At 45.4% G+C, this 22,933-nt stretch overlaps 1 protein-coding gene across 2 annotated transcripts; it reads left to right on the forward strand.

Moving 5' to 3' along the window:
- Positions 1 to 556: 556 nt before the first annotated feature.
- Positions 557 to 21,176, forward strand: EIF3L (eukaryotic translation initiation factor 3 subunit L). Of its 2 annotated transcripts, XM_082666137.1 has the most exons (13): positions 557 to 615; positions 1,162 to 1,210; positions 2,114 to 2,324; positions 3,623 to 3,702; positions 6,476 to 6,537; positions 9,739 to 9,808; positions 10,008 to 10,081; positions 12,627 to 12,798; positions 14,524 to 14,678; positions 15,450 to 15,620; positions 16,434 to 16,931; positions 19,689 to 19,769; positions 20,955 to 21,176. In XM_082666137.1, the coding sequence occupies exons 1-13, from the start codon at positions 583 to 585 to the stop codon at positions 20,991 to 20,993; spliced, it is 1,695 nt and encodes a 564-aa protein (XP_082522263.1). In that variant the 5' UTR covers positions 557 to 582; the 3' UTR covers positions 20,994 to 21,176. The 2 variants fall into 2 exon arrangements, with proteins under 2 accessions (XP_082522263.1, XP_082522264.1); XM_082666138.1 differs by lacking the exons at positions 557 to 615; positions 1,162 to 1,210; positions 3,623 to 3,702 and having other exon boundaries at positions 2,118 to 2,324.
- Positions 21,177 to 22,933: the final 1,757 nt, after the last annotated feature.

A 22,933-nucleotide genomic window follows, 5' to 3' on the forward strand; every position in this document is an offset into this window, starting at 1 on the left:
TCCTCACATCACAGCTGGCTTCATCTTTGCCTGCTCCAACCTTAACGTCCAAAGTCGGCGGGCGCCTTTTCTCAATGCCCTCTCACTGTATTGGACTAAGCCTCAACTTTTACACCCAGTAAGTTTAGACTTTTGAGGGCGGAACGTTTGAAGACTTTTTTTTTTTTTTGCCGCAGGCAAACCTCTTGCAGCTAAATCCACGATCAGGCCCCCCCATATCCGATTTTCCCTTCATGCGAGAGGGCGGCCGAGGAAGCTGTCAGCCATCTTTTGAGTGGCATTACTTCTTGTTTCAACTACTTTGCCCATCCTTTATTAAGCCGAAATATTTAATGTGTTTAATTCTAAATTTTTGCGAGTATTATAGAATCACCTTCCTTGTGGAGCCTCTATTTGAAGGAGGAATAAAGTATGGGGTTGTTGCTTTCGCCCTTCCAAACATGGCTGCCTTAGATTTCCGGCGGCTCCGGAAGAGTTTCCGGTTTCCCGTCAGCCTCGAGGGGGCTGGACTTCCGGCGTCAAGAGGCAGGCGAGGCCCGCCTTTTCCGTTCTTTCCGGCCTAGGTCCGCGAGCGGCGCAGCCATGTCGTATCCTGCCGACGATTACGAGTCTGAGGTAATCTGGTCTAGAGCGTGTGCGGAGCTCCGCGACAGGGGCAGGGCTCTTTGGATGCTGGGCCCCGCGGGGAGACGGTGTCCGGGCCTCTCCGGGAGCACTCGCGGGCCGCGACCAGCCCCAGCCGGCCTCCCCGCTTGCGCGTTCCTCATGCCGTTGCCACCCGCAGCTCCCGGCTGTTGATCAGCCCGTCTCGGCCCGCCCATCTCGTGTGTCCGGTCCCCTGGTCCTCTCCTTTTCCAAGTCCGGGAACGGAGGCTAGTTATAGGATTCTGTGTGTCTGTAACTGCACTCTGATTTCTAATGGTCTGGGTTCAGTCTTGTCAGGCCCCGCAGATTCCCACAGCCTCTTGTGCTTTGCTCTACCTTATTGCAGCCGTAACGCGGTATTGTCATTGTCTGTTTATTCTCCCTTTTCTCACAGGCGTGTGAGTTCCTCAAAGAACGAGACTGTGTCTTACCCACCTTTGTATCTTTAGAACCTAGAACGAGCATTTTGGATTCACGAGCTGGTGACTGTCTTGTGTGTGTCTCTTTCGTTTCTAGGCTGCCTACGATCCCTATGCTTACCCGGGCGACTATGATATGCACACAGGTGAGTCTGCAGGTTTGTCTGGCCGGCTTCTAGGGATTGACACCTTTTTGGATGTCTCAGAGCAGCTCTGACGGGCACCTGCTTAAAACTCGGTCTTGATGGTCCAGGTTTAGAGTCAGTTACTAGCTCTCACCACGAGAGCTATTAAACCAGGCCTTATTCATGGTCCACCTCAAAGTCCCAGAAGGGAAGGGTTACTGTCCTGACTGTGGTTTCCCTGTTGAAGCTATTAGTTGAAGAAGAAAATCTTGTTGTGAAAAATTAAAGTAATTGAAACCAAGTCGAAGTGAAATCTTTTTTGGAAGGTTTTTGATGTTTCCTGAGTTGTTACAGTAACTTGGTTTGATTTAGCACTTATTAAGTGCCATGTGTTGTTCTGGGTACTTGGGGTGAAGTATTTCATTTACCCCTTACAGCAGTTCTCCAAAGACATAAATTAACATTACAGGTGAGAAAACTTGAGGACAGAGAAGTTTAGTTACTTGCACCAAGTCATATGGGTAGAAAATGGCAGTCATTCGTTTATTCAAAAAATATTAAGTGCCTACTACTTGCTGCCCTTCGCACCGTTCCCCCCCGCCCCCCATAGCTGTTCCAGGTCTTGAAGGTACACCTGGGTGCAAGACAGACAGGGTTCTTGCTTTCATAGATGTTAGGTTCTGGTGCGGGAAACAATAAGCAAATAAATAACTTCAATAAATAAAATAAATAAGTAGTGGGAAAATGTTCTGAGGAAACAGGCCCGTGGGGATTGCGAGTGACCTGGAGAGGATTTATATTTCTGAGTGTTTAAAAGGGAATTGTACCCGATTTTATAGACTTGAGTTTTGTTTAGCGGATGGCCTTGCCCTTTTGTTATGTTCTGAATGTGGATTTGAAGTATTTATTGTATCTAATCTCTAGGAGATCCGAAGCAGGATCTGGCTTATGAACGTCAGTATGAACAGCAGACCTATCAGGTGATCCCTGAAGTGATCAAAAATTTCATCCAGTATTTCCACAAAACTGTCTCAGACTTAATTGACCAGAAAGTGTATGAGCTACAGGCCAGTCGTGTCTCCAGCGATGTCATTGACCAGAAGGTATATGAGATCCAGGACATCTATGAGAACAGGTATGGGCCATTGGCTGAAATGATCTCTTACTGGGTGAGACTGGCTTAGTAATGCAGTCTCTAAAAAGGGGTGATGTTTATTCATTTCGCTGTAAAGAGAGTGCCCGAGGGGTTTCTGTGATTCTTTGGGGGCTAGGGACATGTTATTTTGTTGAACTCATTGCCCAGAACTTGTACAAGGCCTAAAATAATACCATGACTATCAATAATTATAATAGCAATAATATGTATGATCATTACAGATCAGGCAATGTTCGGAGCGCTTTTTCTGTATTTACTGATTTACCCTTCCCAGTAACCCCATGAAGTAGGTTCTGTTGTTTTCCTCATTTTATAGATGAGAAAACAAAGCACAGAAAGGATAAATCTCATAGCTAGCTAAGTGGATGTGCTGAGTTTTGAACCTGTCCAGTCTGTCACCAGAACCTAATTTCTAAACTGTGCTGGACAACTTCTCAACACAAAACAGGGTGAGCTGAGCTCTGAGTGGTTGCTTCTGGATTTTATTTTATTTTTTATTTTGTTTGCTGTTCGCGGGCCTCTCACTGTTGTGGCCTCTCCCGTTGCAGAGCACATGCTCCAGATGCACGGGCTCAGCGGCCATGGCTCACGGGCCCAGCCGCTCCGCGGCATGTGGGATCTTCCCGGACCGGGGCACAAACCCGTGTCCCCTGCATCGGCAGGCGGACTCTCAACCACTGCGCCACCAGGGAAGCCCTGCTTCTGGTTTTGAGGGGACGGCCCTTATGTAATGGGCGTTAGAAATGAGACAGGTCAATCAGAGTTGGATAGTCAGGAAAGACTTCATCAAGGAAATAGGGTTGTGAAGCATCTGGGCATCAGTGTTTGCGTTGGACGCTTGAGGGCTGTTGTGGCGTCAGACTGCAACAAATAGCCTGATTTGCTTCCATGTTTGGAGAGGGGGAGGAGGCACAGTGCTCCAGGAAGTGGAAGGGGAGGTGGAAAGCTGAGGGAGGCGGGTGGGGGTGTCTAAGAGGTAGTTCTCAAGTCAGGGAACAGTAAGCAGTGGAATATGACTAGAGTTCATGATACAGAGGCAGGAGATGATCCTGAAGAGCTTGGTAGGTGCCTAGCTGATGTAAAAGAAATGTTTCACCTTATTAAGAAAGATTGTCTGGGGTGAGGAAAGTTGTAGACTTCGAGGCTCTGGCCCTGGCTCTGTTTCCGTGACTCCTTCCCTTTTCGGAGTTTGGGTACTTATTTATAAAATATGAGGATTGTCTCTTCTCAGATCCTTCCTGTTTTGGAGTTCTAGAATATTTTTTCTTGATTTTCAGCTGGACCAAGTTGACTGAAAGATTTTTCAAGAATACACCTTGGCCTGAGGCTGAAACCATTGCTCCACAGGTTGGCAACGGTAGGTGTGAGTGTTTTGTGTCCTGTGTGTTGGATGGGATCCTATGACTGAGGCTCATTAGAAAGCTCAGGACGATCTGTGTCTGTTTTGGTCGCCGTTTTATTTCCCCAGGGTTTGGTACATAGTAAATTCCTTAGTAAATAACTTGTTGAATGAAAACTGAGTAGATGAAGAGGGGACAGAGGTGTTTCACATGTCGTGAAAACTGAAGTTGGGATTTTTGTCTTGACTGGTTTCCTTTTCCCTCTGTAATTTTTGGGGTCATTACAGTTGCTCCAGAATGGGCTCTCTGGCCTCCTCTCACATTTCACTTTCTGATGGTGTCTTTTATATATGGTGTGAAGTAAGAAGAGCCAACTTCATTCTTTTGCATGTGATTAGCCAGCTGTCCCAGTACTAATTTTCAGAAAGACCATTCTTTTTCCATTGAATTGTCTTGGCACTTCCCGAAATCTGTTATCATGTAAATGTAGAGGTTTATTTCTAGACTGTCACTTTGATTCCATTGATCTATGTCTGTCCTTATGCTTGTACCAACCACACTGTCTAAATGATTGTAGCTTTGGAGTAAGTTTTGAAATTGGCAAGTGTAAATCCTCCACCTTTGTTCTTTTTCAAAATTGCTTTGGGTCTTCTGAGTCCCTTGAATTTCCATGTGAATTTTAGGATCAGCTTGTCAATTTCTGCAAAGAAGCCAGCTTGGATTTTGATAGAAATTATGTGGGATCTGAAGATCAATTTGGGAGAGTATTGCCATTTAACAATATTAAGTCCTGTAATCCATGGACATGGATGTCTTTCCATTTATTTAGGTGTTTGATTTCTTTCAACAGTGTTTTGTAGTTTTTTAACGTACAAGTCTTTCACTTCTTTTGTTACAGCTAACATTTTTTGAATACTAAACATTAGCATCATCATCGTTACTCAGGTTTAGAACTCATTCTTTTTTTTTTTTTTGGCCACACAGTGCGGCCTGCAGGATCTTAATTCCCCGACCAGGGATTGAACCCGTGCCCCCTGCATTGTGAGTGCAGACTCTTAACCACTGGACCTCCAGGGAAGTCCTAGAACTCACTCTTTTTTTTTTCTTTTAATTTAATTTATTTTTTATACAGCAGGTTATTAGTTATCTATTTTATACATATTAGTGTATATATGTCAATCCCAATCTCCCAGTTCATCCCACCACCACCATCCCCACCACTTTCCCCCCTTAGTGTCCATAACGTTTGCTAGAACTCAATCTTAAATGTGTTTCCGTGTTGCTCAGACATTACGCTCTGTTTAATATTTTGCCTATAAAGAATATAATATTATGTATGTTGAGCACAACAGGAGTCCTGTAATACATGTTTTTAAACAGGTAAGGATTCACAGGACTCAAAGTATGAAAGATTTGGTATAAAAATCCCCCTCCCATTTCTATCCCAAGTTGTCTGTTTTTCTCTCTGGAGCCATCTAGTGTTCACCATTTTCTTGTTTATCCTTCCTCTGATACTCTATGCATATATAAGCAATTAGGAATAACTTTTTCCTTTTTTACAAAGACTAGATAGATGCTCCTTTCTTTCCATTTTTAAAATTTATTGTATTTTTGGAGAGTATTCTGCACCTCCAGGATTCCCAAGACCCTCCCCAGGTTTGATTATTTGCTAGGAGGATTCACAGGACTCAGTCCGACAGCTGTGGGGCTTTCTATGGAGCTACCAGAGCAGATCATTACAGACTCAATGTCCAGGCATTTTATTGGGGGCTGGTCGTGTAGGCATATCCTCTGCCTAGCATGTACTGAAATTCCAGACTCCCAGAAGGAAAGCAGGTGTTCAGTATAAACCATGTTGTTTGCACAGTTTAGGGATAGCAGACCACCCTTATGAGATTGGTGGGAAACCCTCCTGAAATCTAGGTTCCCAGCTGCCAAGCAAGGACCAACTTTACCAGCAGGCCTTTTTAAGGCTAATAGTCTCAGACCTGTATGTTAACTTCTGCACAACATTGATATCCAAAGAGCTCATCCCTGCTTTTTTAAAATTAATTAATTAATTTATTTTTGGCTGCATCGGGTCTTCGTTGCTGCGCGCCGGCTTTCTCTAGTTGTGGCCAGAGGGGGCTGCTCTTCGTTGCGGTGCGCGGGCTTCTCATTGCGGTGGCTTCTCTTGTTGTGGAGCATGGGCTCTAGGTGCACGGGCTTCAGTAGTTGTGGCACTCAGGCTCAGTAGTTGTGGCTCATGGGCTCTAGAGAGCAGGCTCAGTAGCTGTGGCACACGGGCTTAGTTGCTCCGTGGCATGTGGGATCTTCCCGGACCAGGGCTCGAACCCGTGTCCCCTGCATTGGCAGGCGGATTCTTAACCACTGTGCCACCAGGGAAGTCCCCGCCTTCTTTCTTTTTAATGGTTGCATCGTATCAATAGGATAAATTCCTTAAAATAGGATGTCTAAGTCAAAGATCCCCATGTATTTGCAGTTTTGATCCTGTCATATCGCCTTCCGTGGAGCCATTAGTATTTACATCTTGGTTAAGCAACTGTATGGCAAAAATATCTAAGTGGTGAAGGGAAATGGGCCTGAATGAGATTAAGATGAGGTTGAAAGGATAAAGTGGGAGATGAAGTTTCTCGTTGCATGTATTCTTGGGGTGTAAGTGTTAGAATTTTGATGTTGTTTGGTTTCTGAAATCACATTTACCACTTTACTTCCCACCACAGGCTAAAACTGCCAGAAGACCCCGGTTGTCTGGTGGATTACTAAAGCACCCTCTGCCATCTCTTTCAGATGCCGTCTTTCTGATTCTGTACAAAGAATTATACTACAGGCACATATATGCCAAAGTCAGTGTGAGTATCTAAACGTTGCCGGCAGTATTTAAACTATGCCATTTTTGTCCCTGGCAAACAGTTGCTAGTTTATATTGGTTCAGTGTCCAAGAGTGGTTGGCATGTTTTCTGAGCTTTCTTTTAAGAAAGGATGGAGGGAATGATTGAACCCAGGAAGCTGGGTGTCTGTTTCAGGCAAATGGTACCACTGCATAGCCTGTCCATCCTTTTTAATTTCTTTATCCCCACAGTTCTTGACTGGACACTTATCACATGCACTGGGTTGCAGGACGTCATCCTAAAAGTGTGTTCCCAGGTACCTTCGGATGCCTCCGCTTGGAATGCCCTTGCTTTTTCCCTTTAGTGCATTGCCACTGAGCCTCCTGCCCTCTGAGAAATACATACAACTGTCGCTGTGTGCCAGGCACAATTCTAGGCACTTGGCACACATCTGCATGTCTCTAGTCCTCATGGTGATCCTGCAAAGTAGGCAAACGGAGGCGCAGAGAGGTTGCTTTTTCTCAAATTCATGCAGCTAGTAAATGGCAGAATTCTTTGAAGCTAGGCCGGATTCTTTTCTTCCTGATTTCTAAATTTTAGAGTGCCCTAAGTCTCTTAAAATACCGTCTACACTGTTTACAGGCATACCTTGGAGGTATTGCAGGTTTGGTTCCAGACCACTGCAATAAAGTGCATATCACAATAAAGCCAGTCCCATGAATTTTTTGGTTCCCAAGTGCATATAAAAGTTATGCTAGGGACTTCCCTGGTGGTCCAGCAGTAAGGAATCCACCTTACAATGCAGGGAATGCAGGTTCGATCCCTGGTTGGGGAACTAAGATCCCACATGCCGTGGGGCAGCTAAGCCTGCGTGCCACAACTAAGACCCGACACAGCCAAAAATTTGTTTTTAAATAAATAATCTTAAAAAAAAAAAAGTTGGGCTTCCCTGGTGGCGCAGTGGTTGAGAGTCCGCCTGCCGATGCAGGGGACACGGGTTCGTGCCCCGGTCCGGAAGATCCCACATGCCGCGGAGCGGCTGGGCCCGTGAGCCATGGCCGCTGAGCCTGCGCGTCCGGAGCCTGTGCTCCGCAACGGGAGAGGCCACAACAGTGAGAGGCCGGCGTATCGCAAAAAATAATAAAAAAAAAAAAAAAAGAAAAGTTACGTTACACTGTACTGTAGTCTGTTAGGTGTGCATATAGCATTGTATCTTTTAAAAATGCACATACCTACCCTGGTTCAAGGCATTATTATCTGTTGCCTGAATGACGGCATAACTGCTCACCTGGTGTCAGTTTCCACTCTTGCCCGCTTACGTTTATTGTCAACCTAGTAACCATGGTGATCCTTTTAAAACATAGTCTCATCAAGTCACCCCCTTCCTCACAATCCTACCGTGACTTCCCATCATACTTAGAATAAAATCCCAAGTCTTAGTCATGGTCCTGCTTGACCTGGCCCCAGACTTCCTTGCCAGTCTCACTTCCTGCATCTTTCCCTCCTTCCCTTGGCTCCTAGCCATACTATGTGACACTTCAGAGCACCTGTCACTCTCTGACATTGTCTTATTTATTTGGGTTTTGTTTGCTTCCCCCACTAGAGGGTAAACTCCAGCAGGGCACGGACTTTGTCTTGTTCGCTGCTCTAATCCTGTGTCTGATCCCCCACGTTGACACGTGAATTGTTGGAGCGTGTATGTGCGTGTGTAAATTAAAGAAACTGCCACCACAGTCTCCTTAGGGTATTTCCATCTAAAGAGTTCCCAGCTTCTCACACTCACTCTCATCCCCCTGAGGATGACTTGACCTGACAAGAGCTCTGGCCTTGGCCCAGGAGCCCCCCACCATCAGTGGCGGTAGGTGAAGGAGTTCTTGTTGCCAAAGTAATGCGGGGGGCCATGTTTTTCTGGCATCCCAGTGAGCTCTCTGACTACCTCATTTGATAGAAAGTAAAGATTCTCTTCTGTCATTGATGCTATGGCTCAGGTACTTTGCAGGCTGGGCTAGTGATCTAGCCAGCCTGTATAACATGGCTTTCGGCAGAACGTGGCATCAACCCATAGTATGGCTGGCTGCCTCCTCTGATCTTCCCTCTGGTCTGTAGATGAAGGTGCAGCAGAAGTTTGTTGACCCTGTGATCTCTTCACTAGGTACCAGATGGGGCAGTTTCACGTACATGATGGGGGGAGTTGGAGGGGGAGGTTTTCATTGAAAGAGCATTTACTGTATTAGGCACTTTCACTTCATAATCTCATTTTTCAGAGGGATTAAGTACCTTGTCAGACCCCACAGTTAGTAAGCAGTGGGGCTACGACTCCAAGGCAGTGTTCTTTCTACTCCATCACAACATACACCATACATCACGTTGTTCCCCAGCTCAGAACTCTTCAGTGGTTCTGTTGCCAGCCACATGAAGTCTAGATCAGGGGTCAGCAGCCTGCTGTGTACAGGGCCAGATAGAGAGTATTCTAGGCTTTGAGGGCTGTAATGGTCTCTGTCGAATCTATTCAGCTTTGTAGCAGCCATGACAGTGAGTACACATGGCTGTGTGCCAGTTAAGGTTCTTATTTACAAAAACAGGTGGTGGTGGATTTGCTGACCCCCGGCTTAATTCTTGTTTGGCACTGTAAGACCTCTGCATTTCTGGCCCAATGTAGCCCAGTGTAGCATTGTCTGCCTTACTCCCTAACCTTCAAGCACCACGATTTTACTTCTTTGCCTTCATTAGTCCTGTTTTTCCTGAAACACCTTCCCCTCACTCTTCTGCCTTGCCAGATCTATATGCCTGATCTTTAATGGTCAGTTAAAGTTTTTGGTATAAAACTTGACCGTTGGCGTCGGGTATTCGGTGCCCCTTTGAACTGCTGTAGTACTTAACTATCTTCCCTGTCACTTGAGTGCTCTCACACGCTAAGAAGGGGAGAGCTGACGTCAATTCTCATATATAGTTGACCCTTGAACAACACGGGTTGGCACTATGCGGGTCCACTTATATGCAGGTATTTTCAATAAATATTTATAGTGTTATAGGATCCACCATTGGTTAAATCTGCAGATGTGGAGGGTCAACGATACATTATACACAGATTATACAGAGATTTTTGACCAAAACCCCTGTGTTTTCAAGGATCAGCCGTATTTGTTTTCAACTGTCAGTGGCAGGCCATGAGTAGAACGCATTTAGATTAAATGTGTCCTCCTTTCTCTGCTTTCTTTACAGGGGGGACCCTCCTTGGAGCAGAGGTTTGAATCCTATTACAACTACTGCAATCTCTTCAACTACATTCTCAGTGAGTCTGAGGTTATGATGAGACCTCGTATTGGCCTTCAGCTCTTTTTAGCAGGATTTTAATGTGCAGGTGGGAAGAGGGGGAAGTCATGTGGTTCATAGTCCTTTTAAGAGAGAAATTACAAAATGCATTCTGCAGCCTCACTGAATGGGCATATAGTCATTGATCGAGTCTGACCTTTCTGTGGTCTCTTGCCCAGATGCTGATGGTCCTGCTCCCCTCGAACTTCCCAACCAGTGGCTCTGGGATATCATCGATGAGTTCATCTACCAGGTATCTGGTCACCCTGGGCCTAATTTGAAATAACTGGTCCAGACAAGGAGCAGCTGTTACCATTGTTTGTGTTGTTGGAAAGATCATGGTGTATAGCCACCCTAGGGTAGTGTGACATACCCTGTGGAAGTGGCCTCTGTGTTGTGGTGTTTTGAATCAGTGAGGTCTAAGAGCTCCATTCTGACCTCAGAAGTCTGGAGAACTGAGCTCCTGACATTCACCACGTTCTTAACTGACCTTGAGAGGTGGTCTGGCAGGAAGAACACAGGTTTCCAGGCTTTGGAGTCAGCTAGGAGTGGGTACTTGTCTGGGGGCTGCTACCTGGTGGCTCTGTAGTGATGATGTGTTACTTAGCTCTCTGAGCCTCACTTTCCTCGCCTACAGGAGAAAAATTCTATATCTTGATTGTGGTGCTGGTGATGTGAGTATATGTTGGATCAGAATGAAAGAACATTTTTATCAAAAGGGAAAAATTACCTGTCTCAGAGTGCTGTTGCTAAAAACCATAAAATAATTGATTTTGGAAAAACATCTTTTCCATGTTTTACAGGGACGGCACAGTTCTTACTAGGTATTTCAGGAGAAATCAGTTTCCTAATAAAGCAGTTATTTGAGCCCCATGGATCAAAGAGACTTTGAGTACAGAGTGCTGATAAGTTGTGATTGGTGAGCTGAGGAAACCTTCCTAGGGCACTTTGAGAAAGAGGCTTCCTGCTCAAGACAGACTTCAGTCCTTTATGCAGTGAAGGCCACAAACCACACTGGCCTCGTTTGCCCTCTCTGGCTCCTGGGCTTGTTATTTGGCGTAATTTTAGAAGATTGGCTGTCCTGTTGGCTAGCAGCAAGTCAGCGAGGATCATCTGTGCTAAGGTTCTTCATCCGTCTTAAAATAATCCTAATTCCCTGGGCTTAACTGGTGTTCTCTTAAGGAGTTTAAGTGCTCTTGCTTCTAACAAAGACTGGCCAGTGTGGGCCAGGTGTGATGCCACCAGCCAGTCTTTGTGAAAAGTGAGAGCACTGTAAGCCGCTTAAGAAGAAAACACCAGTTAAACCGCATGGGGTGAGGGGCTCTTCCCCACCGCTCTCTTCTTTATTCTTGTTGTTTTTTGTCTTTTTTAAAATTTAAAAAAAAAAAAAAAATTTTTTTTTTTTTTTGCTCCTTATTCCCCACCATTCTTTCATTTATTTGTATTGATGCAGCAGTATATGAACGTGTTGCTATTGTTGAGATTTTTTTTTTTAACTGCAGATAAAGTGAAAGTGTCTTCCTTCCTTGCCTTTGCAGAGGCATCAATTACTCTCTGGAAAGCTAGTCATCGTATAGAGACCTGCCTTGTTCTTTCGTGCCATGTACATGGTGTACCACTCTTCTGGTGTATGTGTTACAGATAAAGTCTATTTCTAGGGATGATTATAAGTAGAACTGTTGGCTGAAGGATATTTGCTTTTAAAATTATTTTATAAATTTGTTTATTTTATTTATTTATTTTTGGCTGCATTGGGTCTTCGTTGCTGTGCGTGGGCTTTCTCTAGTTGCTACTCTTCATTGCGGTGTGCGGGCTTCTCACTGTGGTGGCTTCTCTTGTTGCGGAGCACGGGCTCTAGGAGCGCGGGCTTTGGTAGTTTTAGCACGTGGGCTCAATAGCTGTGGCTCGTGGGCTCTAGAGCGCAGGCTCAGTAGTTGTGGCGCACGGGCTTAGTTGCTCCGCGGCATGTGGGATCTTCCCAGGCAAGGGATTGAACCTGTGTCCTCTGCATTGGCAGGTGGATTCTTAACCACTGCGCCACCAGGGAAGCCCCGATACTATTTGTTTATTGTAAATTTGGAAACGTTTTCTCCTGCGCTCTTGGAGGAGGATGATATTTCAGAGTTGAAAAGTAATCTTAGGTCATCTAGAACCTAGATTCTAGGTCCCTGGTTTCCAAACCTGTGCATGCACCAGAAATCAACCAGGGAGCTTTTAATTCTGACAGAGTAACTAGGTCTCCTGTGCTAGTCTCTGGGTGACAGATGGAGCCAGCCCAGTGCTGGTCCCAGATAGAAACCCTGCCCCAAACAAATAGCTGTGGTATGTACCCTATATGTGCCTTACACTTGTCCAGGCTCTGTGGTTGGGACAGGGGTGACTCAGACTGGGTTCCTGTCACAGGTGAATTGATGGTCAGCTCTGGAAGGGAAGACACACGTGCAGGCACCTGCCCCATCTCTACCACGTATGAGTAGATCTGTTGTAAGCCACCTGATTCTGGTGGCCAGGCTGATGGCACTGTGATGCCCAGAGACGTTAAGTACTTTAGACTATGTTTGACTCCAAATTGAATGTTTTTTCCCACAAATTACCTCTCATTTTAGAGCTTTTTGCTTAGCTGTGGAATAAGTAACATAGTAATGAACAAATCCGCAGCTTAATCAAAGATGGCTTTGAAAGAACCAGTAGTGCACAGACTGGCGTAGTGGGAGAAGTGGTAGCAGTAGCGTGTTGTGTGCTGTGCTGTCCCTTTGGCGTTAATGCCACTGCTGCACGTTTCCCTTCTTCCTCAACAGTTTCAGTCGTTTAGTCAGTACCGCTGTAAGACTGCCAAGAAGTCAGAGGAGGAGATCGACTTCCTTCGTTCCAATCCCAAAATCTGGAATGTTCACAGTGTCCTCAATGTCCTTCACTCCCTTGTAGACAAGTCCAACATCAACCGACAGCTGGAGGTGTACACAAGTGGAGGTGAGTGCTGCCTGCCATCTGTGCCTCATGAGTAGAGGCCGCGGGTAGTGCGGAGGAGCGACGGGCTGCTCCTCTTTGGTATTTGCGTGTGAACAGGAGCCGAGGGCTGATTTGGGGGCTGCTGGGCTTGGCAGTCTGTTGGCCGACAGACTGAACAAGCACTTCCTGAGAGCTGCATTTGTAAACACTTCTACTCCCTCTCCAGGGCCTTTGTTTAGACAAGCACTTCTCAAACTTTTTGGTGTGAGGACCACTTTACAGTCTTAAAAGATTAAGAATCACAAGTTTATCTATATACAGATCTTGTTACAGTGAGAAGAGTGGTGTTTTTGCAAACCTCTTTAATGTCTGGCTTCGTAGAAGAGAGCTGGAGTCTCCTGCTTCTTCACTCAGTCTGTGGCAATATGCTGTTTTGGTTGAAGTATCTGAGGGAAATCTGGCCTCACGCAGATATTTAATTGGGACAGGGAAGAGAAACTCAATAGCCTTTACAGGTAGCCTGGCTCTTCTCTGGTTCTGCATCAGAAGTTGACAGCGGGTAGTTTCATACAGGTTAGTTGCAGTGTGGAATCTGAAGCCTTATCAGTGAACTTATACTTTGTTACATTAAAGTTTATCGGTTTATCCTGCAGCTTGAATGAATTTTTTTTACTCATGTGTGATTTTGTAAAATACTGATTCATTGAGCTATCAAGATTTTCTGAAAGTTGACACATTTTATTGTACATTTTTGTTGTTGTTGTTGTTTTAATTATTTATTTATTTTGGCTGCGCCAGGTCTTAGTTGTGGCATGCGAACTCATAATTGCGGCATGCATGCAGTATCTAGTTCCCCAACCAGGGATCGAACCTGGGCCCCCTGCATTGGGAGCTCAGAGTCTTACCCACTGGACCACGAGGGAAGTCCCAATTATACAGTTTTTTGAAACCACATCTGTTACTTTGACCATCAACCTTATCAGATAGGTCTTCATTGGGGAGCTGTTGAGTTCATAGTGGCAGATAGAAGTTTTATGAAATTCTAATTTTTACTTAAAAGCTCAAGTTTTCATTGGCAGCAAACACTGCCAGTTGTTTTCATTGACATCTTAACAAGCTCACTGCACTCATTTTTGAGAAAATACCCATGTCTCTATTCAGTCTGTGTATCAGTTATTTTTGCAATTAAAAATGGGGTTTTGTGGGGAAAAGGAAGTGGCTGGTTCTTTGATTGCAGGTGAGCGGTGGTAAAGAATACAGCGATGACAGTAGAGTTTGGTGCCGCTACCCGATTGATGCTACGTTGTCCATAGTTTTACCCGCGTTGTTTTTGCACCATCAGTGCAAATGTCAACTCAGTGAGAAAGGCAAATAGTATCTTAGGAAGGTAAATAGGAACACACCTAAATAGTGTTATTAGGAAGATAGCTTTGATCTCATGGACTTCCTGAAAGGAGGGGCCTTGCCAAGTAACTCTTACTGATGAGAGGGGTCCCCTCATATTCTTAGGTGTGTATGGTGGGGGGGGCTGCCACACCCCTTAGGTGACTTAGAAATGTAAGCTTAGCATAAGGCCAGGCATGGTGTTGCTTGGTGTTCTTTCTAAGGCAGTCATTCCCTATTGCAGGAAGCTTTAGAGACTGGCAGTAGACGAAGAGTTTACTGAGGGTAAACGTCAAGGGTCAGGCTTGCCCTCCTTCCACTGCTTCTGCTGAAGTGCTCACAGTGTCCGTGTGTCTCTCTCAGGTGACCCTGAGAGTGTGGCTGGGGAGTATGGACGGCACTCCCTCTACAAGATGCTTGGCTACTTCAGCCTGGTGGGGCTTCTGCGTCTGCACTCCCTGTTGGGGGATTACTACCAGGCCATCAAGGTGCTGGAGAACATCGAACTGAACAAGAAGGTAATTCATTCCCTGTTTCCTCAGGCCCACCTTCCCAGAGCCAGAAAGTCTGTCTGTCTGCTTCAAGAGAGACTCTGATCTATTATTAGGACAGATTTCATGGAGAATAAAAGAGGATTCCTCCCCAGGTCAGTGGAAAATTGAGACAAGAACTGGGAAAACCACTGCAGGGAAAATCTGAACCTGGACCAGGTGGTTTCTCTTTGGTGCTTAACAATTAAAATATTCAGCAGTCTTTTGATTCTGTTTTCAGACCAGACTGATGCTGGCAGATTTTTACTTTTCAACTTTCACTGAAGAATTAATGAAAGACTTACTTAGTTCTAAGGTGGCACAGGTAATGATACGTTAGCAGTGGTTGTTTTCCTAGCCACAGAAACTTGGTACGTTTTTGTTTGACGTGTGCGTATCTTATCTGTCCTTTTTCTTATAGGGCTATTTGGAAAAGCAAGGACTAGAAAGCAAGAAAGAATGTGAAAGTGAGGTGTAGCTGATTTTAGAGCTGAAAGAAATGTTAGGGTTACCTGGTCCAGTCCTTTTCTGTTACAGCCAAGAAAATGGAGTCCTCAGGTCACATAATCAGTAAGTGGTACGATCTGCACTCAGAGCCTCTGACTTCAGAGCCAGGATTCCTCTGGGTAGTTCAGGGCCTCTGCAGGGAGCTCTCAGTGCTTCCACCTCAGCCGACACTAGGCCCCAGCAATTTTCAGATCCTACCTGGGATGAATTGGTCTTGAGATTCATGACTGCTGCTTCTGCCTCCTTCCACAGAGCATGTATTCTCGTGTGCCCGAGTGCCAGGTTACCACATACTATTATGTCGGTTTTGCATATTTGATGATGCGTCGATACCAGGATGCTATCCGGGTCTTTGCCAACATCCTTCTCTACATCCAGAGGACCAAGAGCATGTTCCAAAGGACCACGTACAAATATGAGATGGTAAGGAGGCCTCTGACCAGCTGACACACCTGTGACAACAGTTTTTGGGTAAACGCCTTCCAAAATTTTGCTCTTCTATGTGCTTTTCCAACAGGATGAGTTTTTAATGGCTCGCCTACTTAAGTGTTTTCTTTGTTACACCTATTATTTCGGATCATTAACACCCTGATGATAAGGACAGGATTTTTGTTTCACTTTTATTCCCCAGCAGTGCCTAGAGTGTTCACTGGGCTGTGGGTGTTTAAAATCAGTTAGATGTGGGTACTGCCCTCAAGCAGTTTGCCTGGAGGAGGGTGGATTCAAAACATGCATAGAATTGGGAGCAGGTTTCTAAGCAGAGCAGAGGTGTTGAGACTTGGAAGTGTGGTCATGTAGTAGCACAATAAATCATTTTGGCTAGAAGGCAGGAGAACAGTCCGATTGGGGTGTTAGAGTCTGGGGTGACCTTCACGGCCCAGCTGAAGTATTTAATCTTTATTCTGGAGGTGTTAAGTGCCAGCAGAGATTTCTGGGTGAATTGATCATACTTGGTGTGGAACGATTGACCTGCCAGTGATGTGTAGGGCGGATTGGTGAGACCGAGGCAGAGGTACCAGTAAAGAGTCCAGGAAACAACTACAGAGGACCTGGAACTAGGCCAGAAGTTCCGTAGAGCTAGAGGGAGGATTGGAGGAGACATTGGGAAAGTTAGCTGAAGGGTGTAAGACAAAGGGAGAAGTCAGAAGGTCTGTACAGAGTGTACTTGGGAGGATGGTGGGGACCTCAGAAAATCCATTCATTTGACCCTGCACCGATCTCTCCCCCCACCCCCAGATTAACAAGCAGAATGAGCAGATGCACGCCCTGCTGGCCATCGCCCTCACCATGTACCCCATGCGTATCGATGAGAGCATTCACCTCCAGCTGCGGGAGAAATATGGGGACAAGATGCTACGCATGCAGAAAGGTGACCCACAGGTCTACGAGGAACTCTTCAGCTACTCCTGCCCCAAATTCCTGTCACCTGTAGTGCCCAACTATGACAACGTACACCCCAATTACCACAAGGAGCCCTTCTTACAGCAGCTGAAGGTGTTTTCTGATGAGGTGCAGCAGCAGGCCCAACTCTCAACCATCCGCAGCTTCCTCAAGCTCTACACCACCATGCCTGTGGCCAAGCTGGCCGGCTTCCTGGACCTCACCGAGCAGGAGTTCCGAATCCAGCTTCTTGTCTTCAAACACAAAATGAAGAACCTGGTGTGGACCAGTGGCATCTCTGCCCTCGATGGCGAATTTCAGTCAGCCTCTGAGGTTGACTTCTACATCGATAAGGTATGACTGCCCCTTGGGCTAGGTTCTCAAGGCACCCACTGTTCTGGGCATCTGGGACACATCATTGAACAAAATCAACAAAGATTTTTGCCCTTGTGCTGGTATTCTAGTGTTAAGAAAATGACAAAAAGCGTTATAATTAAGCAAGCATATAGTAGTTTGGAAGTTGCCACGTGCCGTGGAGTAAGTTGGGGTAATGGTGGTGGAAGGCACAGGCTGCAGTATTAAGTAAGGTGCTCAGGGTAGAGTTTGTTGAGAAAGTGAAACCGAAGCTAAGACTTGAAGGAGGTGTGGAAATTAGCAAGCAGATACCTGGAGGAAGAGCATTCCAGGTGGAGGGAGCAGTTAGAGCAAAGGCCCTGAGGCAGGAGCGAGCCCAGACAGCTGCAGTGTGGCTGGAGTGGCCTGAGAGGAGGTTGTGGTGGGAGATGAGGTTGGAGAAGAAGGGGGGAGGGTGCTTAGTAGACTGCTGGAAGTCCTTTAGTGGGTGGGAAGCCATTGTCCTGACTTGTACCACCCTAGATTGGTGCTGCCTGGTTTTGAACTTGATACAATGGGATTATGCAGTATGTGGTATTTTCTATCCAGCTTCTTTTGCTCAACATTGTATTTGAGAGAATCGCCATCCACCGTTGTCCTGTGTAGCAGTAGGTCAGTCATGCTTATTGTTCTGTGATGTGTGACGGGCCAAATTCTACTGCAGTTACTGACCACGGTGTTTCCATTCTTCTACTGGGGGACATTTGGGTGGTTTTTGGCTATTGAACAGTATACATAACGGTGTTTTTGGGGTTTTTTTGGCTGTGTTGGGTCTTCGTTGCAGCATGCAGGCTTTCTCTAGTTGAGCTGAGTGGGGGCTGCTCTTCATTGTGGCGCACAGGCTTAGTTGCTCCGGGCATGTGGGATCTTCCCGGACCAGGGCTCAAACTCGTGTCCCCTGCACTGGCAGGCGGATTCTTAACCACTGCACCACCAGGGAAGCACCTATGAGGCAATTTTTTAAAATATCCTACGTTTTTGGTTGCTTTCAGAAAGATGTTGGTCTACAATACACATATGTACACAACATCTCTTAGGGATACACAAGCCTAAGAGACAAATAACCTCACAAGACGTATACCATACATATGTGTGTGTTTATCATTGCTAACAACTACTTTTTATTTATTTAATTTAAATACTCTTTTTTCACAACGTTGTAAATCAACTATAATCCAATAAAAAATAATTTTTAAAATTAATTTTTGGCTGACAGTTTTTAATGATAAAATTTGCATAACAAACTTCACCACTTTAAAGGGTGTAATTCCATGATTATTAGTTTGTTCACCGTGTTGTGCAACCATCTCTGCTATCTAATTCCACATTTCCATCATCCCCAAAAGAAATCCCTGCCCATTAACAGCATTCCCCATTCCTCCTTCCCCCCGCCATCCCTGGCAAATTAGGGATCTTCCTTCTGTCTCCGTGGATTTTTCTATTCTTGATATTTTCTAAAAATAGAATCATGAAAGATGTGGCTTTTTGCGTTTGATTTCTTTTATTGAGCATCTTTTCAAGTTTAATCCAGGTTGTAGCAGGTATCAGTACTTTATTCCTTTTTACAGCCAAATAACATTCCACTGTTTGGGTATACCACACTTTGTTTATCTGTTCATTAGTTCGTGGACAGTTGAGCTGTTTTCACTTTTTGGCTATTATGGATAATGCTGCTATGAATTTTTGTGTACAAGTTTGGTGTGAACAATATTCTCTTGGGTATATATACCTAGTTGTGGAATTGCTTGGCCAGTTTGGGTAGTTTGTTTTTGGAAGCTCATCTTGCTAAACCAGATCCTCTCATTTTAGACTTAATGGCTTTTTGAAGGCTTGGTGTTTGGCAGAACTTGGCTATCCCTGCCATGAACAGACTCACCAAAAGCAGAAACATGTCTGTTGGGGAAGTTTTTCAATGTTGTTTTTAAGTCATGTTTTTAAATATCAGAACTGCCTATCCCCTGCCGTATCACGTCAGCTAACTAAAGTCCTTTTTGCATTTATTCCCAATGCCTGACATGTACACGTTCTTTGGCAATATCAGTCATTTGCTCCATCCCTCCATCCCTTTTAGTGGCCCAGCTGAACTGGTCCCAACCATCTGGATGGTCTTTAATAAAACACTTCTCCCAAGATTTAGCAACTTGGTTATTACAAATAAAATTTTGCTGTGAGGTTATATTCAGGTTAAATTAATAATATGATTTAAATTTCCTATGAAAATGTTTTTAATTGCATGTTTTTATTATTGTTCCTTATTGGTTCAGGTTTGTCTTTGGCAAATTACTTTCTATTTTTTTTGCCTTTTTTCATACTTGACTTGAAAAAAATCCTATCAAAGAGATTGAGAAAGTTCTTGGATCTTAACCTAGATTATGTCATAATTTACAAGTAAAATGGTGCTCAACAAAATATTTTGAGCTAAAAAACAATTTAAAATCTAGACTAATTTGCAACTTTATACTCATAAACAGTGTATAAGAATAAAATGCTATTTTAAATGTTACTATAGCCAAAAGATTCATGTTCGTTAAAAAGACTAGAAAATAAAATAAATGAATTAACAGGAAGAAAATAAAAATCAGCCATCTAAACAGAAAGGGCAGCTCTTGACTGGTAGTGCTCTTCCATAGGGGTCTATCTGGCACTTAGCATCACTGCTGTATGCAGGCCCGAAAGCGGCTCTCCCTCACCGCTCCTGTCTGGTTGCTTTTCTCATAGGACATGATCCACATCGCAGACACCAAGGTGGCCAGGCGCTATGGGGATTTCTTCATCCGGCAGATTCACAAATTTGAAGAGGTGAGAGGTCTAAGAGAGCGGTGTGTGGGCTGGGGACAGAGGTTAGGAACTGGGTGGAGAGTTATAAATTGTTTATTTCTCATTTCTGTTTTCAGGAAAGCCTGAAATTGGCCCTTTAAGTTTCTGAGCTAGACTGGCTGGCTGCTTGGGGTTTGGGGAGTGGGGTTGGGCCTGTAGGAGTTGCTGTGTCAGCCTTCTCTGGAGCATCTCTTTCCAAGATCTCCCGCTGCGGGTGGCCGGCTCTCTTCTCCCTCCCTGGTATTTCCTAATATGGGTGGATTCACTGCCTGCTCTGACCCATCCCTCACCACTTGGCAGTTACTCTCTGACTTAGACAGGTCTGGCCAGTTTCTGCAAGCTGAGACCATGAAGCTCTGTTCTGACAGACTTGGTGCATTCCACATCCTTCCCTTGGAGAGGTCTTGTGGGTCACTTTTTGTGGCCGTAGCTAGAGCCACTGCGTCTTGGTGCTTTGAGTCCTCCAGCAGAGGTCACTGCTGTGCTGTGGTCCATGCTACCAGACTCCTCCTGCAGGATAATAATAGAGCCTTGACAAGTCTAGTCACCCTGGGTCCCTTTCCTGTCTATAAAATGGGCAGAGCAGCATGGGATGTGTGTTTGTTGAGTGTGAAGGGCAGATAGAACAAGCTGCATGAATTGTGTGACACCATAAGAATGTCAGGTGGAGGACCTAACCGAGCATTTACACATGATAGTAGACAACTCATGCTCATGTCAGAGGGGCAGCCTGGCCTGGTGATCGTGCACACTGTAGGGAAGGGTGTGGTGAAAAAGCCATATCTGACTGGGCTTCCTTGGTGGCACAGTGGTTAAGAATCTGCCTGCCAATGCAAGGGACATGGGTTTGAGCCCTGGCCTGGGAAAATCCCACATGCCGCAGAGTAGCTAAGCCCGTGCGCCTCAACTACTGAACCTGTGCTCAAGAGCCCACAAGCCACAACTACTGAGCCCACGTGCCACGACTACTGAAGCCTGAGTGCCTAGAGCTCGTGCTCCGCAACAAGAGAAGCCACTGCAATGAGAAGCCTGCGCACCGCAACGAAGAGTAGCCCCTGCTCGCCACAACTAGAGAAAGCCCATGCAGCAACGAAGACCCAACACAGCCAAAAACAAACAAATTTAAAAAAAAAGCCATATCTGACTTTGCTTTTCTTTCTCTTCCAGCTTAATCGAACCCTGAAGAAGATGGGACAGAGACCCTGAGTATATTCATACTTGACACTACTCAGGAACCTATTTTGATGTCATCATAGGTGGGGAGTGTTTTTGCCACCATGAAGCCTTTACCTAGCTCAGCCATCAGCCAGTCAACTGAGTTGAAGTTTATTTAAATCAGGGAGTGAAATTTTTTAAGTAGGTCTCAATAAAGAATCTTCCTTAGAGTCACATTTGTCATCTCATTATTGTTGGGGAGCATCTGTGGACAAGGGCAACAATATGTAATTTCCCATTTGTCATGAGATACTTTCTCCTGATGCATTCGTTATTGGTGTTTGAATTATTTAATCCCTGGATTCATAAAGCAGTATACAGGACATTTTCATATTCAGTATCTTATCTGCATCTCACAAGACTCCTGTGAGCGTTAATGACCTGCCATAATTTGCGTGCATGTTCGTGGAAGTGCTGGGTTTCAGGAAGGAACTACTGAACACCTACTGCCAGGACTGTGCTGAAAGGACTCCATGTACATTGCCTATACTTCACAGCGCGGGTTTAGTGGGATCCCCATTTCACTGATGAGGAAACAGACTCGGGGAGTTAAGTGACTTGATCGAGGTCACGTAGTTACAAGGAAAAGCAAAGAGTTGGCTCCAAACTCTACTGTCTTCTACTCCCAGGTGTCCTGACTTTTCACACTGAAAACTTTGGTTTATGTCGTGGGCAGCCTCTCCCACCCTCAGTGAGGTTCGGAGCTACTGCTTGTCTGCCGGAACCTTCACGGCCAGTCACAGCTGAGTTGTGTCTGTTTTTCCCTCTCTGCCATCCCTCCCTTAAACAACCATATGGGATCTGCCATCTTGGGTATTTCTTTGAGATGGCATCTTCTGCATCCCAAAACCGAGCAGCCCACACTGTTATCAGAGCCAATTTCTAATCTTTTCTAACAAAGCACAGATCATACTGATCTATAATAATAACAAACTTTACTGAAACTGGTTGTCTCAGGTAACTCACACAACCTACCCATCAAAGATCAAATGTTCCTGGAGCTGTAGAAACTTTATATTCAGGAGTAAGGCCCTCAGAATGGTCTGAACACTGTTCATGCATTGTCTCACTCTGGAGATGGGTAGATGTGGAATCCTGGTTTTATTGATGAGGAAAGTGAGGCTCAGAGTAATTAAATAGCTTGTCCAAGGCCAAAGCAGTAGGTAGTGAAGGCAGGTCTTTCGCTTCTCAAACTTGTGGTTTTCCTTTAGAAAGCCCTACCCTAAGACTGGCAGCAAGAGGTGAAACAGCAATAAATACCCCATCAAAATCTGCATGGTCGGGACATCCCTGGCGGTCCTGTGGTTAGGACTCCGCGCTTCCACTGCAGGGGGCACGGGTTCCATCCCTGGTCTGGGAAGTAAGATCCTGTGTGCCGCGCCGCGTGGTCTATATTAGCTCCAAAGCAAGGGGATATTTCCTGGAACTTGGATGGGTGTGGCTGATGAGGTTGCTACCCCCCACCCAGTGACAGGGTTGCTGTGAATTCTCAAGCTAGGCTTTGTGCTGGTTCCTTTTGAGTTTTCTGGTTATAAGGGAGCTTGAGAACATGGAAAGAGCCGCTGGCTTGAAGGCATGACACCTAGATTCAAGTCTGAATTGTCTCACTAATTTACTATGTGACCTCTGGGCACACCTGAGGGGCCCTAGAGCCTGCGGCCAGGCAGAGCTGGGCCTGCTCCAGGGACTTGGCATGGGGATGGCAGTGGCTGGAGCTGGGTGAACTGGCTTCCTCCTTATCTGGGGTGTCACCTGTCACTCGGGTGGACACCAGTATGGCTCTTGGGGTGGAAGCTCCTGCTTGCAGGAGCCCCGTTCCTTGCATGTAAACAAGGATAGTAGAATCTGCCTTACTGGGCAGTCGTGAGGAATAAGTGAGATGCTCAGTTATTTATTTCTCCCCCGTGCTTGGAATTCATAAGCTCTTCTGT

The sequence above is a fragment of the Grampus griseus genome, assembly GCF_964374135.1.
Source record: "Grampus griseus genome assembly, chromosome: 11".
Taxonomy (NCBI): domain Eukaryota; kingdom Metazoa; phylum Chordata; class Mammalia; order Artiodactyla; family Delphinidae; genus Grampus; species Grampus griseus.

Bases quoted from the DNA above. Each gene is read 5' to 3' on its own strand.
- EIF3L (XM_082666137.1), top strand. From the start codon at position 583: ATGTCGTATCCTGCCGACGATTACGAGTCTGAG. The intron at 3,703-6,475 runs GTAGGTGTGAGT...CATCTCTTTCAG, and splicing joins TGCTCCACAGGTTGGCAACG to ATGCCGTCTTTCTGATTCTG. The intron at 15,621-16,433 runs GTAAGGAGGCCT...CCCCACCCCCAG, and splicing joins CCACGTACAAATATGAGATG to ATTAACAAGCAGAATGAGCA.